Below are 15,674 nucleotides of genomic sequence, written 5' to 3'. Positions count from 1 at the left end.
CAAGGGGCTTTTAAAACTTCCTTTTGTTTCCAGACACTAGAATGTCTGCTCTTAGGAGAACATGTGCAATATTCTTTGTGGTTGTAGACTAAGCCTTAAAAAGGGGGATAGATACATGCCTCTTTTAATGAATCCATGCTTTCCTTTCCTCTACCAAGTAACAGAAAAGATGAAAATGGTAAAGATCTTTACAACATTTGTTTTTGAATATATGAAATGTCCAAAACACACATACACAAGGATGGGGCAAACTATCACAGAAATAAAGCAATAAAGAACCAAAATTCTGAGCAATCTTTGAAATGTAATAGCTCAATTGGAACATTTCCATGGCAACAACAGGATTACATGGTTATGTGCTACTTTTAACATTTAGCACATTTTCCTTAGGAACTGACATGATTACCACAACAAGGTTTCATGGTATTACAAAGACAAAACAGGTATTAGACAAAAGAGGCACTTCCTGCTTGCAAAATTTTTATTGAAAACATGTAAAAAGAGTAAATAGTTCACAAATATGAATCTGTTTAACTCAAAACACCTGAGCAGGTCCTAAAGCCTGCTAAACACTAGGCTCAGGACTTCAGCAAAACACACAAGGAGTAAGTAACTTGCTTCAAGTTATACAGCTGATACAAGTGAGAGCTTCAATTTAAACTCACACCTATTTCTTGAGTATTTATGCTTTCCATTTTGCGAGTAATGTATAAAGGTAACAAAAATTACTGACCTGGTATATACATATCTTTTAAGAGAGATAGTTAAATGAGAAGAAAATTGTGTCAAGTCTGCAGTACCAACAGAACTAGTTTATTTGGCAAGTAAATTACCTTCATCAATTCCTCTAATTCCCAGCAGTGATTGTTAAACTTTTTGTGAAATGCTAGAACCTCCTAAGGGTACCTCATGCATTATAATGATTTAATCAGCTAGAATGTTAAATAATAATTTTAAATACATTAGAAATTAACAAAAAAACTTATTGCCAAGTTTTACTTTTTATAAATTATAATTTTGCCTCAGATTCTCCTAGGGGTAAGAAGTAAAGGGTTCTACTCAAACAACAACAACTAATACTGTCTTAAGCTATAAAAAATTTAGTCAAGGACTCCAAAATATTTCCTATTGAGGATCTAATTATTTAAAGTCTTAAATATATTCTAATGTAGGATACCAGTCCATAGCTTTATGTCTGCTCTTTGCTCCAAGCTCTTTCTTGCCCATGTGACTCAATGGCACTTAGTAGCCAGACGTATTATGGTTATGTGCTAGAAGAAAAACAAAAATAAAATACTTAATCATTAATGTTGGCAGTGTGTTCTGGGTTCTGAACCCAATTTTCAATGGACATATGGGGGATCTCCCCCACACCATGGAACAACTCAACTCAATTCTGACATTATCTACTTAGAGATAGCATCAGATTCCACAGGTTAAAGGTTTAGTCTCATATGACTGCCCCCAACCCTTCAGACACTAATTTTAAGTCCAGGTTATCACCTGTGCTTTTGATTCACTGGCTATAGGTTAGAGGTTCCACTGATACTCCCCTCTTGGGTTCAATTAATTTTCTAGAGTGGCTCACAGAACTCAGAGAAACAATCTACTTACTGGATTAGGTTTATTATGAAAGAATATAACTCAAGAACAGCCAGATGGAAGAGATGAGTAGGGCCAGGTGTGTGAGAACGGACATGGAGTTTCCATGCCCTTTCCAGGCACGGAACTCTCCCCAAATCTCCACATGTTCACCAACCTAGAAGCTCTCTGAACCCTGTCCTTTTGGGTTTTTATGGAGACTCCATTACACAGGCATGACTGATTAAACCACTGGCCACTGGAAATCTATTCAAACTCCAGTCCTCTGCCTCTCCCCAGGGATGGGTGTGTGTGTGGGGGGGGGGGGGGAGATACAGACTGACTAAAAGCTCCAACCCACTCATCACAGAGTTGTTTTTCCTGGCAGTCAGCCCTCATCCTTAGATGGGGTCCCAAAGTCACATCATTAACATAACAAAAGATACCTTCATCACTCTCACCAAATTAAGTGGAAGCACAGAGCTTAAAAGTCACTGGTTAAAACCAGTTATTTGGTTAAAATTGGCTCATTTTCCCTACAAGCTAATATTTGGTAGAGAATAAGGGAAAACATTCCCATTTTGAATGAAAAGCTACAGGCATGTCAATGTATGTTAAGAAGCTAATAACCAACTGGTGTAAGAAAGTACAAGTATGTGGCTTTGAAATAAGAATACAGTAGCTACTTAGTATAGACACATATATTTAATATTGTAAATCTATAAATAAATCACCAGAATTCTTCTATGGGATCCTTAACTCAGCATGTTCATCTTTATTAAAAGCTTTGATTTTCTCTTGGGTTTTGCCGAAATATCAACACATCTTCTAAAATGAAACACAAAGGTAAAAGAAAACAAAACAACTGTTCAGAAAAGAACAAGTCAATTCCACTTCAATATGAATAAAATTGTCCCAAGAGGGTTAGGATGAGTTACCTTTGTGAAAGAAAAGAAATTTTGCTTTTTAAACAGAAAATGAGAGGGGGAAAAACCTTGTTAAGTTTTAGTTTCAAAAGATCTGTCAAACAGGAGAGAAGAAAAGTGATACCTGTACTTACTGTCGTTGGATCCCATGCTAATGAGGTCATCAGAGTCAACATTGTGAACTATGGCTGCTTTGTATCCTGCTCTCTGTGCATTTAAAACCTGCAAGTCAGAAAACAATCACATTATGAGGAAGAGAGTGCTCTGTCATACAGTCCCTCAACTTCAACATAAATCAGCAAATATACACGTGTCTAGGACTAGACTATGTACATATGCAAGAATGGATCTCAAAATGTTCTTGAAACATAATATGCTTTATAATTGATTATCAATGACTTTGGATATCTTCTTGATTTCATTCACGGCCTGAAGTGAATGAGAAGCAAATAAAGGACAGATAAAGCTAAAATACTAAAAGGATCCAAAGCAATAAACCCATCTAGCTCTAACAGGTAGAGACTTGCTATGATCAGGCTCAAGAGTCATCAGCCCTTTGCATTCAAATCTACCTCTGCTGCTTATTAGGGGAATAAAGTTGGACAAATTATTTTTCTTCATGTGGATTAATCAGAATAATTTTATCCTATCAATGAAAAAAAAAAAAACCCAAAAACAAAAACCCAGTCTGTAGGCGATGAGTGCCTCAAGGAATTAGCACCTGTGAAACAGCTTCACAGAGTAGGCACTCACTAAATATTACTCATTCAAGAGTAAACGTATAGGGGCGCCTGGGTGGCACAGCGGTTGGGCGTCTGCCTTCGGCTCAGGGCGTGATCCCAGCGTTATGGGATCGAGCCCCATATCAGGCTTCTCCGCTATGAGCCTGCTTCTTCCTCTCCCACTCCCCCTGCCTGTGTTCCCTCTCTCGCTGGCTGTCTCTATCTCTGTCAAATAAATAAATAAAATCTAAAAAAAAAAAAAAAAGAGAGAGAGAGAGTAAACATATAAAATGTGTACTCAAATAGCCCACATTATAACACTACAAACACAAGAAAGAAAATTAGGCAGAGATTTTTTAAAAAACTGATTAAAGTAGCATAAATAGTTCACCAACACAGAACCTACTGCTCTAATATTAGGAACACGGTAAGAAAACTAACCAGCCAACAAAATTACAAGGAATGTTTTGCAGTCCTGCAAGAAAATCTCAATAATCAAGAAAGTTTGCTATTTTTTTTTTGTTTCTATGTGCATTTTTAAGTACCCAGCTAAAATTGAGAAAATGCTAGCTCCAAAGCTTCTTCCACATGGATATTACTGCTTTTTCAAGGGGAGGGAAAAAATACTCTTAAGAAAGAGATCATAGTTTCTAAATCTTATTTCTTATTTATTACTTATACATTATATTTATTCATTCTATTACCATAGCAGAAGAGACTTCACTTAGCTTTTAAACAAAAGTATACTTGGTTGGGGTTGCTATTAGTTTATTTGATGCTTTAGTGACCATTTTAACTGTTCCCAAAAAGCTAACCCAGTAACTGAGGAGAAATGTTTCTTTAAGACATTCAAAAAACAATTGTTCCCAGAGATACAATTTAAGAAATATAAAATTTATATCAAAAGCTGTTCTCTTCTAACAAAAAAAACCAAGTTTTAGCTTTCTTTTTAAGGCCAATTAATGCACAGTGAAATTACATGATTTAACTTGTTTCCCTGCAAAATATATATTTGTGAGCGAAGATACAACATGATAGGACACACAGAAAGGTGGTCTCAGGAACCATGATAAAGAGTAAAAAAAGTTCAACTAGTATTTGTTGAGTTTACATAATAAAATTACATAAGGTCCTATGCAGCACAGTGCAGAACTCAAAGGTGAATCAGAAACAATCATTGTCCTCAAAGAGATCTCAATACTCAAGGATATCCAAAGAGGTCAGGTACTTTCTTGCCTCTATTGCTCATGCTATCATCTCTGTTTGGAATAGGCTTTGTCTTCTGAATGCCTATGGGGACTTCAAATTCCATGACCTCCATGAAGCCTGCCCTGTTCCATGCCCTACTGTGCGTGTTTTCTCAAGCACCCACATAACCACTTATATCAATTTGTTTTCATTTTTCTTAAAGATCTTACATAGTGCCTTATATTATACTTATGTATACATGTACTATTCCATTTCAAAAAAAAAAAAAATCTTTCAAGGGGTCCTTAAATCTCCTGCAGTTGTCTATGTGTGAGCTTTTCTGGTAAGAAGGGATAAAGCCATCAATTTACAAAAGGCTTTCTGAACTCCCAAATGTTAAGAACCACCAATATAATTTAATGGATTTACAACAATCTGCTACATGTGTAATTAAATCTAGCCATTAGATTCTTAAAACTGCATGGAGCAACTGAGGAGAAATGTTTCCTTCACACATCCAAAACACAATTGTTTCCATAAATACAATATAATATTATATCAGTATCAGAGGCTGTTCTCTGCTAACAAAATAATAAAATTCCTAAAATAGAAAACTTAGAAAACCACTAAAATAGGCAGGAATTTTGAACGTACAGTGTGAATTCCAAAAATTAGAAACATGTGTTCACAAAATTTAACAAGAAGTCTTCCCTAAGGCTTTTGTTTTTATTGATCTCTAAAATAAAGTATTAAAATTAAATCAAGAAACACATTAACATATGGACCAACAGACTTACGAATACAAACAAGGAAACTATATCCATGTTTATGAACTACAAAACTTGTGCGTCAAAATAAATTACATTTTTAACTAAGCAGCAGCTGGTATTTTTAAGAACACGAGGCAGAAATAAAACCTAAATCATTTAGTAAGCATGTGCAAGGTTTCACATTCATAAAATGCAACCTCAAACACATGGTATCAGATGGAGGCAAAGAACTCAAAGATTCATGAATAAAAAGCACATACCGTGAACAAACCTAAATTCCAAAAGAGATATCAAAACTGAAAATTTCATGAAAAAGCCTTCTGAATTGTATTGCCAATTCGCCTTTTTTAAGGAGACTGATCAGAGCTATTAGCTCAAATTGTGGTAAATGCTCTAAATATTTTACATCTAATAAACAAATAAGCTGCAACTAAATTATGTAGACCAGGCGGTACCTATCCAAGAGTTCTAGAGAAATACGGGACTGCTGGCTTGTTATAGAAAGTAGCCAGTGTGTCCGAAGATAGCAAACTGCTAACGGAAAAACCTTCAGTAAGGTTCTAAAAGGAACCCTGGAAATGACACAATAGTTCATCTTATTTCCAGATGGGACAAATTGGTAATACTGTCACTATTAAAACAAGTCTTGTAAGAAGAACTGATTGAGCTGTCAAGATCATAAGTAGAGATCTTTTACAGGATACAAAGGCATGAGAAGCTGGGGGGAAACTGTTGATAGAATACGTGTAAGAAGGCTCCAGACTAAAAGCTATAATGAATAAAGGAAGCTTCTATATGCTAGTGCTTTAAATATACTATCTCCAATACCTAACACACCTCAACAAAGTAGAGGAAATGAGGAAAAATGAGGTAAGCGAAAGTGCCCTACAATCACATTTAGGCAGAGCTGAGATTGGAACATAATTTTATCTGATTAGATAGAGAAGCATGGGGTTTCCCAATGAAATCAGGAGGAGAACCAGAATTATTAATCTTACTTAACATTTTACAAATGTGTGGGAAAAGGAACTGAACTGAGAAATCATCAAAACTTAGACAACATGATCATAAAACCTTGTGGGTCAAACGAAACCTATATGCAAAACAGAGTATAAGCCAAGAAGAAAAGTGCTAAAATATTGTCATGGAGTTTATGGAAAGTTAGAGGGGAAATACTTAGTGGGTAAAATGCTTATCACAGATTTTATGGGACCTGAATTACACTTTATCAAAGAGAAGAAATTTGAGCTAACAGTAGAAAAGAATTGGGGGAAATTTCTCGTATGATAGAAAAGAGAAAGAACAAAAGGACCTAGCAAGGCCTATTAAAAACAAAACAAAATAAAACACAGTTGGCATTACTAAATAAAGAAGAATGGTACTGAAAGGAATATCAGCAGAAAAGTTAAAAATATAAACTCCCGGAACAAGATTACCTGGATTTGAATTCTGACTCTGTCATATACAAGTTGTATAAATTTAGGTAAGTAAGGTAACTTCTCTGAAACATGAGCCCGATAATATATCCAACTTAAAAAGAGTTATTCTGAGGATTAAATGATTTAATATAGGTAGAGCACTTAAAATAGACAGTACCTGGCACTTATTAAATAAGTGCTAGTTATGAGTACTGTCACTGCTATTGATTTTTATTGTTGCTCTTAGAGAATCCAAGGTGAGAAGAAAGAAAACAAAGGGCCAGATTGTGCAGGACTACCCTGAAGACCACCCTGAAAAACAGACAGGTCTACTCTGTTAGGGTTCACAGAAGGGGCTGGCATGGCTGAGGCAGTATTTTAGAATAAATCTGGTCTACCTAAATTGAAAAGAAAGGAGAAACTGAAGATCTGGAGCTGTTATGAAAAGGCAGGATAGAATGATGGCAATGATATGAAAGAACACCAGCTTTTATTCTTCTTCATAAACTACTTTTTGAACCTAGGAAACTTGGGGAATATGCTTAAACAAAAATGGGGAAAGCTTGAGAAGCAGAGCTTGTTTTCACAAGGAAAGTAAAAGGAATGTCTCGGAGTACACTGTATGGGAAAGGTAGTGAGGTTTCTATATATAGATTTTTCTAGGTAGATAGAATACAATAGATTAATTAGACTTGAGATAAAAATTTAAAGATTTTTGGCAAATTAATTCACTCATTCATTCAACAAATATTTGGAATATAGATTTATTCTATAAATCTATGGTGGCTAGATTGCCACCTGGTTGTTAAAAATAACTAAACTTTTTTTTTTTTAAGATTTTATTTATTTATTTGACAGAGAGTGAGCGAGAGAGGGAACACAAGCAGGGGGAATGGGAGAGGAAGAAGCAGGCTCCCAGCAGAGCAGGGAGCCCGATGTGGGGCTTGATCCCAGGACCCTGGGATCACGACCTGAGCCAAAGGCAGATACTTAATGACTGAGCCACCCAGGTGCCCCAATAATTAAACTTTTAATAAAACATAATCCATCCACAGTTTTACATTTCTTATAGCCTTCAAACCCCTTTAATATCGGTATGTGAACTAAGTGTACTTTATTTTTCCTCTGAGGGGAGCTGCTACACATAAACAGACCTATGTATATCTCTAAACTATATACCTGCGAGAATGGTAAAAATTCAACAGAGCTGACTTTCCTTGATGGAAAATAACCTTGAAAAGAACCCAATTATTGACAGCACAGACACTTGTAACAAGAACATTTTTTTTAAATTTGAAACACATTTCAAGTTCTAAAGTCTTTATCTGAATTATAGATTTGTTTTTTCCTTGAATGAAGAATAATTTGTAACATCTGAACAACAGTGAAAAGGCAAGCTCAAAACCAGGATTATTTTGGACAGACAGGTAACATTCCATGAACACCATACACATATCTCCTACAGATGACCCATGTTTCTAAGAACATCTGCTTTCAAGTGATGGGACAAAACATGTTTGATTCAAAATAGCAGCCAATTTCAAATATATTCTCTTCTAATTTTAGTGATAATACAACCCTAAATATAGTTCATTATTTCACCATCTTAAGTGTAAAAAGGTCATTTATTTTTAACTAGGAAGCTGAAAGAATATACTGAAATATGTCAGATTGTAATTCATTCAGAATGAAAATATGATTTAGAGGTAAATTTCTATGACATGTTATAATTTTATTTACTAAAACAAGTAAAGTAGTAATAGAAGTAAAAAAAGACGTAATAAATATTAGGGAAATTCTACCTGGAAAGTCTACCTGGCTTGGGTATAAATATAAAAAAATACACCTATCTCAAGATGCATTGTAAGTGCTTGACTACTAGGAAGAGAATGACTAAATTTAATCATGATACTTTCAGTGACTTTAAAGCATCTTTTATTTTCTTTTGGCTCTCAATCTACTTTCCTGCCCCAGAATGAACTTGAGTTCACACTTCATATTGACATTTTAAAATATTTCTACATTATTAGTGTTATCTAAAAAAAATCCCACAATCAACATATTTTCTAGTAAAACACTGAATGTTTTCTCCTGAATAAGATGAGAGAGAAAGACGTTCATTCTCACCACATCTATTCAGCATTGTACTGAAGTTCTGGCCAATGAAATAAGGAAGGTGGGAGGCACGGGGCAGTGGGGGTGGGGAAGAGAGAAAGAAAGAGTGAACGTAGATTACAAAAGAAGATGCTCTTAATTTGTAAGTTGACATAATCATCTACTTAGATGAATTAATAAAAGGCTGCAAGAGGAAACAACTGAGTTTAGAATTCTGCAACCAGCTTAAACTTCCTTCAAAAATGAAGGTGAGGAGCACTTGGGTGGCTCAGTCAGCTGAGCAACTGACTCTTGATTTTTGGCTCTGGTCATGATCTCAGAGTCCTGAGATCGAGCCCCAACTCAGGCTTAGTGCAGAGTCTGCTTGTACCGACCCCCCACACACTTGCTCACTCTCTCTTTCTCTCTCCCTAAAATAAAACAGAATCTTTAAAAAAAACATGAAGGTGAAATTAAGATATTTCCAGATGAACAAAAACTGAGAGAATCTATGTCAGTGGCCCTACAAGAAATATCAAAAGGAGTCTTTCGGGCTTAAATCAATGAAATGAAGAATAGCCAATAACTTGAATCTACACAAAATAAGTAGCAGCAGTAAATATAACTACATAGGTGTTATGAAAACAGTATAAAGATATTTTGTCTCCTCAGACAAGGGAAACAAGAGCAAAAATAAACTACTGGGACTACACCAAAATAAAAAGCTTTTGCAGAGTGAAAGAAATCATCAACAAAATGAAAAGACAACCTACTAAATGGGAGAAGATATTTGCACATGATTTGATTAGAAGTTAATATCCAAAATATATAAAGCATACAACTCAACGCCAAAGTATGTGTTGATGAGGATATGGAGAAAAAGGAACCCTAGTGAACTGCTGGTGGCAATATAAATTAGTACAGCCACTGTGGAAAACAATTCAGAGGTTTCTCAAAAATTAAAAATAGAAATACCATAAAACCTGGTAATTCTGCTACTGGGTATTTGTGAAATAAGTAAGACAGAGAAAGACAAACACCAAAAGATTTGATTTATATGTGAAATCTAAAAACCAAAGCAAAGCAGAAACGGCATAAATACAGAGAACAAACTGGTTGTTGTCAGAGGCAAAAAAGGGTGAAGATGAGTGGCAAGTACAGGTTTCCAGTTATAGAATGAGTAAGTGACAGGGGTGAAAGGTACAGCAGAGAACACCGTTAACGGTATTGTGATAGTGTCGTATGGTGAGATGGTAGCTACACTTATGGTGAGTACCGTATAACATATAGAGTTGGAATCACTATGTTGTACACCTGAAACTAATGTAACATGTGTCAACTATACTTCAATTAAAAAAATGAAAGAAAAAGGATAATCTTCAATAAATGGTGCTGGAACAATTAGATCCCCATATGCTAAAGAACAAAGAATATTGATGCATCCCTTGCACCAAATTCAAATACTAACTAAAAATGAACCACTTAGACCTCAATTTAAAACATAACACTGCGAAATTTCCAGAGGAAAATATAAGGAGAAATTTCTGTGACCTTAGGAAGGCAAATGTTTCTTACTTACAACATCAAAAGCATAATGCATTTTACAAAAAAAAGCGGGTCTCCTCAAAATTAATTTCTTCTCTTTGAAAGACATTGTGAAGAATAAACAAGCCATAGGCTAGAAGAAAATGTTTGCACCATGCATATCTGATAAAGGATTTACATTCCAGAATATATCAAGAACTTTCAAAACTTATTAATAAGAAAACAACCCAATAAAAATATTGGCAAAAGACTGAAGAGACTCTTTACCAAGTAGGCATACTGGTGGCAAATACACACATGAACACTGCTCAGAAAAACTTGCTGGCTGGCTGGCTGGCTGATGAGGTTTAGCTTTCCTGAAGGTATCTGCTACCTGATTTTATTTTTATAATAATTTTTTATTATGTTAGTCACCATACAGTACATCCCTAGTTTTTGATGTAAAGTTCCATGATTCATTACTTGGGTATAACACCCAGTGTACCATGCAATACGTGCCCTCCTTAATACCGGCCTATCCCATTCCCCCACCCACCTCCCCTCTGAAGCCCTCAGTGTTTCCCAGAGTCCATAGTCTCTCATGGTTCATTCCCCCTTCTGTTTACCCCCCCCCTTTCTTCTTCCCTTTCTTCTCCTACCAATCTACCTACTTCTTATGTTCCATAAATGAGTGAAACCATATGATAATTGTCTTTCTCTGCTTGACTTATTTTGCTTAGCATTATCTCCTCCAGTCCCGTCCTCTGCTACCTGATTTAACTGTTTAGAATTCATTTTGATGATTATTCTAGTAATAAGAACAAGCGAAACGATTCTAGTGCAAACATACATACTAAAGCAAGATAAAAGTAAGTTGTAAATATCTCTATCTTCGGACCCTCCTAGTAGGACAAGTAATTCTTAAAATGTTAGCTACATTAAGATAAATACAATGAGGGGCACCTGGGTGGCACAGCGGTTAAGCGTCTGCCTTCGGCTCGGGGCGTGATCCCGGCGTTATGGGATCGAGCCCCACATCAGGCTCCTCCGCTAGGAGCCTGCTTCTTCCTCTCCCACTCCCCCTGCTTGTGTTCCCTCTCTCGCTGGCTGTCTCTATCTCTGTCAAATAAATAAATAAAATCTTAAAAAAAAAAAGATAAATACAATGAGGTAGAGCTGCTTCTCATGGTATTTCTTAATACAAAATGATGGTATCATGCCAAGTTCATCTGAGTCAAACAATCTGATGGGGACCAATTTTGTTTGATCCATGTCCTCAGCTTTCTAAAGATCTGCCCTGATGGGGGGATGGATTTTAGACTATTCAGTTAAGACTGCAAAAACGACAAATTCCATAAAAAATTCTTCTCTCAATTAGGCCTTTGATAGGTACCCGGTATCAGGGATTTCAATACTACTAGACAAAGAGTGCAGATGGACATCCATTAATGACCCTAACTAACAAGGGCACGTGTCTGAGAAGTCCACCTCACCACCACTACCTGGCTAGAGTAAGAGTTTCCGCTTCATTTCAACGCTAACAGTTTATTTCCTCAGCTCTCTTCATCTGCAGAAAGTATCTAAGAATTAATAGTTGCTACTACCTTCTTTTCATAAAGACTTTATTAGATGACCATTAGAGGCCTCTGAGATTATGTGCTTCCCCCTTCATCTCTATTATTTCATATTTTTTGCTTTAATTTGCAACCTATCTTATGGTAGAACAAAAATCTTAATAGTCTCATTAAGCCTTTTTTTATTCTATTTGTTTCCTTTTTTTCCGAAGTAAAGGCTACTGCCCTGTTCCTCATCCAGTTCCAAAGGATATCAGTATATTTTAAACTGTTTAAGGAATTTAAAGGTGATCAGGCCTTTGTATTTACCCATATGCTCTAAGTACTATTATGAGAGTATGCGAAAAGTCCAAGAGATATTCTGGCCACTGAATACAGCTTAGACTACCAAAGGATAAAATTATATATAGTTAGCAGCAAAAGTTCCTTTAGCAAGGTCCAAAGCTATACAGTACTTGCTAGAGAGTCTGAAGGTAGAGTCCTTACCACCCCGCTCTTAAGAGAGTAGGGTATTTGCAAATGATACTACATATAAAAGACTGGTATCCAAGATCTACAAAGAACTTCTCAAACTCAATACACGAGAAACAAATAAACAAATCATAACATGGGCAGAAGATATGAACAGACACTTTTCCAATGAAGACATACAAATGGCTAACAGACACATGAAAAAATGTTCAAAATCATTAGCCATCAGGGAAATTCAAATAAAAACCACACTAAGATACCATCTTACGCCAGTTAGAATGGCAAAAATTGACAAGGCAAGAAACAACAATTGTTGGAGAGGATGAGGAGAAAGGGGATCCCTCCCACATTGTTGGTGGGAATGCAAGTTGGTACAGCCACTCTGGAAAACAGTGCGGAGGTCCCTTAAAAAGTTAAAAATTGAGCTACCCTATGACTCGGCCATTGCACTACTGGGTATTTACCCCAAAGATACAGACGTAGTAAACAGAAGGGCCATATGCACCCCAATGTTCATAGCAGCAATGTCCACAATAGCTAAATCGTGGAATGAGCCAAGATGCCCTTCAACAGATGACTGGATTAAGAAGTTGTGGTCCATATATACAATGGAATATTACTCAGCTATCAGAAAGAACGAGTTCTCAATATTTGCTACAACATGGACGGCACTGGAGGAGATAATGCTAAGTGAAATAAGTCAAGCAGAGAAAGACAATTATCATATGATTTCTGTCATCTATGGAACATAAGAACTAGGAAGATTGGTAGGGGAAGAAAGGGATAAAGAAAGGGGGGGTAATCAGAAGGGGGAATGAAGCATGAGAGACTATGGACTCAGAAACAAACTGAGGGCTTCAGAGGGGAGGGGGGTGGGGGAATGGGATAGACTGGTGATGGGTAGTAAGGAGGGCACGTATTGCATGGTGCACTGGGTGTTATACGCAACTAATGAATCATTGAACTTTACATCAAAAACCAGGGATGTACTGTATGGTGACTAACATAATATAATAAAAAAAACATTAAAAAAAAAGAGAGCGGGGTAAGTCCAAAGTTGTACCGTGAAAGAGACCATCCTCCAAATATGGGATCCTTAATGACTACTCCATATCAAAGTTTGAGAATTTAGTGACTTCAGTTCACTAGAAAGGATATAAATTGTTGCACCAAGAACTCTACCTCTTGGTTTATTGCCTTTTAAAGCTGCAGTCCTTAATGTACAGAGCAGGTGAGCACAAATGCAAATGGAAGCATCACCACCCTTCATTCAATTTCACGACAGGGAGGATGATCAGGATAGGTACATATGAATTACAGGACATATCTGCTTAGAGACAATAAAAAGAAAAAAATGCAAAGGAGCTAAAATTTGCTTCTTTTATTGGTAATAAGAAACAAGTTTATTGGCCACAGCTTGCTAGCTAACTTTACCTCACGCTCCAACACACGTTAAGCTTCCTAGAAGAGAATTCCTAGTTCACTGACTTGCAGCTATTATTAGAATTCAACAGGCCCCATGAACACTAGTTCAGGTAGGGTTTCTTCACTGCTCCCCTATGAGAAATGTGGAGATAATGCTAGAATCTATGAAACACTGATTCCTAAATATAGCCATTATGCTTAATATATGATAGCTGGAACTATGTCTCCTGATTTTTTGGTAAACACTTCAGTGCTGGCATGGGGCAGGCCTTGAAAATGTAATGACCACACTTTTCAATGATATTGTTTGATATCACTGATATTAAAATGGTATCACTGAATTAAAAAATTAGAAATAAAAGGGAACTTCCCTATCCTGATAAAGAACATCTTGGTAAAAACATTAATTATCAGAAAACTAAGCCTGTTATCATCTTGAAAAATAAAGATGATAAAATAACATTTAGAGTACTTTGGATGCGATATTTTATGCTCCTTAAGGAAAGGAACTAGCTTGTTTGTTTGCATATCTCTCAAGCCTAGAAGAAGCTCTCTCTATATATAAATACTGGTTTAATCAAACTAAATCACAACTAAGGTAATAGTCTGACCAGCCCTACCCAACAAGACGTATGCCACAAAAGTAAAAGTTCCTGTATCTGTTGCTTAGTTCCCCCTAAAAAACATGCCAAAAATTTTACTTCAGTCATCATGGATAAAAATGTTTCTCAAATATTTTGCATTTTCCCAGCTTTCTCAGTAAAAGGTACCAAATATGATTTGACCTTTTCCAGTGACTTGGGGGATCATCATGAATAGGCTTCACCAGACCCTAGCTGGTTTTTCTCCTTAAAGTGTTAAATGTCACTTCCTCTCTGTCTGTACTCACAAGCAGTAGGCTACTAGTAGTCATTCCAGCCTTCCTCCACCCTTACCTCTTTTCTGTGGTAAAGAAACAAAGAAGTAAACCTGGTAAGAATTCAACTCTTAAAAAATAAGTACATAAAAGTTCTAAGAAAAGTTGTCAAGAAAAGTATGTGGTTTTAATGCTGAACCGTTGTGACATTATCGTGATACAAAGGCATGTTTCCTCTCTTATATAAGGTTATATTTCAAGAGTGTTGACCTTCTGACAAATGGCATACGTTTATTTAAGATTGGAGAAAAGCTGAACTTGTTTAATTAGAAAATAATTTTGGCAGGGCTGGTACAATCTGTGTTTGTATGCAAAGCCACACTTATTTGTTTCAAGTATAGCAGAAAACAGAAGATAGAATCCTTGGGAACTTTAAAAATTAAAGAGTTTGGGTTACATTCCAGTGGCAGCATTTTAAAGTCAATCTTTGTTTTGGTACATGGGAAAGCAATTTTTAAATACTGAAGGTAGTATAAAACTGTGGGTAATAAAATAATTTAGTGGACTTGGGTGAACTTTTTTTTTTTAATAAAAAGAAATTTCATATAGCAGAATATTATAGGGTATTCATAAATATTATTTCATCAAACTTTATTATTGGCTATGTGTTGTATATGTATTTGGGGCAAGGATAAAAAAAGATTTCTTATTGCGGATTTGGCTGTACTTTCTTACAGTCAAAAAAGTTGAAAACCTAGAGGCGCCCGGGTGGCACAGTCGTTAAGCGTCTGCCTTCGGCTCAGGGCGTGATCCCAGCGTTCTGGGATCGAGCCCCACATCAGGCTCCTCTGCTAGGAGCCTGCTTCTTCCTCTCCCACTCCCCCTGCTTGTGTTCCCTCTCTCGCTGGCTGTCTCTGTCAAATAAATAATAAATAAAATCTTTAAAACAAAAAAGTTGAAAACCTATTTATATAATGAGTTCTTAATGTTCTATAGATAGTCTGCAATCAGAAAAAAAAACTCATGATCTTCATTGCAGCAATAATATTCTGCAACACACCATCACAAAGTCAAAGTCTTTAGCTGATGGGTCTCTAAATGTGGCTGTCCCCAATGAAGTTTTAG

The 15,674-nt window shown here is 36.2% G+C and overlaps 1 protein-coding gene across 5 annotated transcripts in view; it reads right to left on the bottom strand.

Annotated features, from left to right (window-relative positions):
• The window catches only part of RNF13 (ring finger protein 13), a 165,790-nt gene that overhangs the window by 68,868 nt on the left and 81,248 nt on the right, over positions 1-15,674 (bottom strand). For 3 of the 5 annotated variants that reach the window (XM_045812813.2, XM_045812806.2, XM_045812820.2), the window contains exon 5: positions 2,642-2,729. In XM_045812813.2, coding sequence (XP_045668769.1) covers positions 2,642-2,729 — 88 coding nt within the window. Of the gene's footprint in view, positions 1-2,631; positions 2,730-15,674 lie in introns of all 5 variants that reach the window. The other 2 variants (XM_087870278.1, XM_045812828.2) reach the window with 1 other exon arrangement.

Source organism: Ursus americanus, chromosome 20 (genome assembly GCF_024610735.1).
Source record: "Ursus americanus isolate L20-20 chromosome 20, mUrsAme1.1.p, whole genome shotgun sequence".
Lineage (NCBI taxonomy): Eukaryota > Metazoa > Chordata > Mammalia > Carnivora > Ursidae > Ursus > Ursus americanus.
This window is presented reverse-complemented; position numbering and strand designations above follow the sequence as displayed.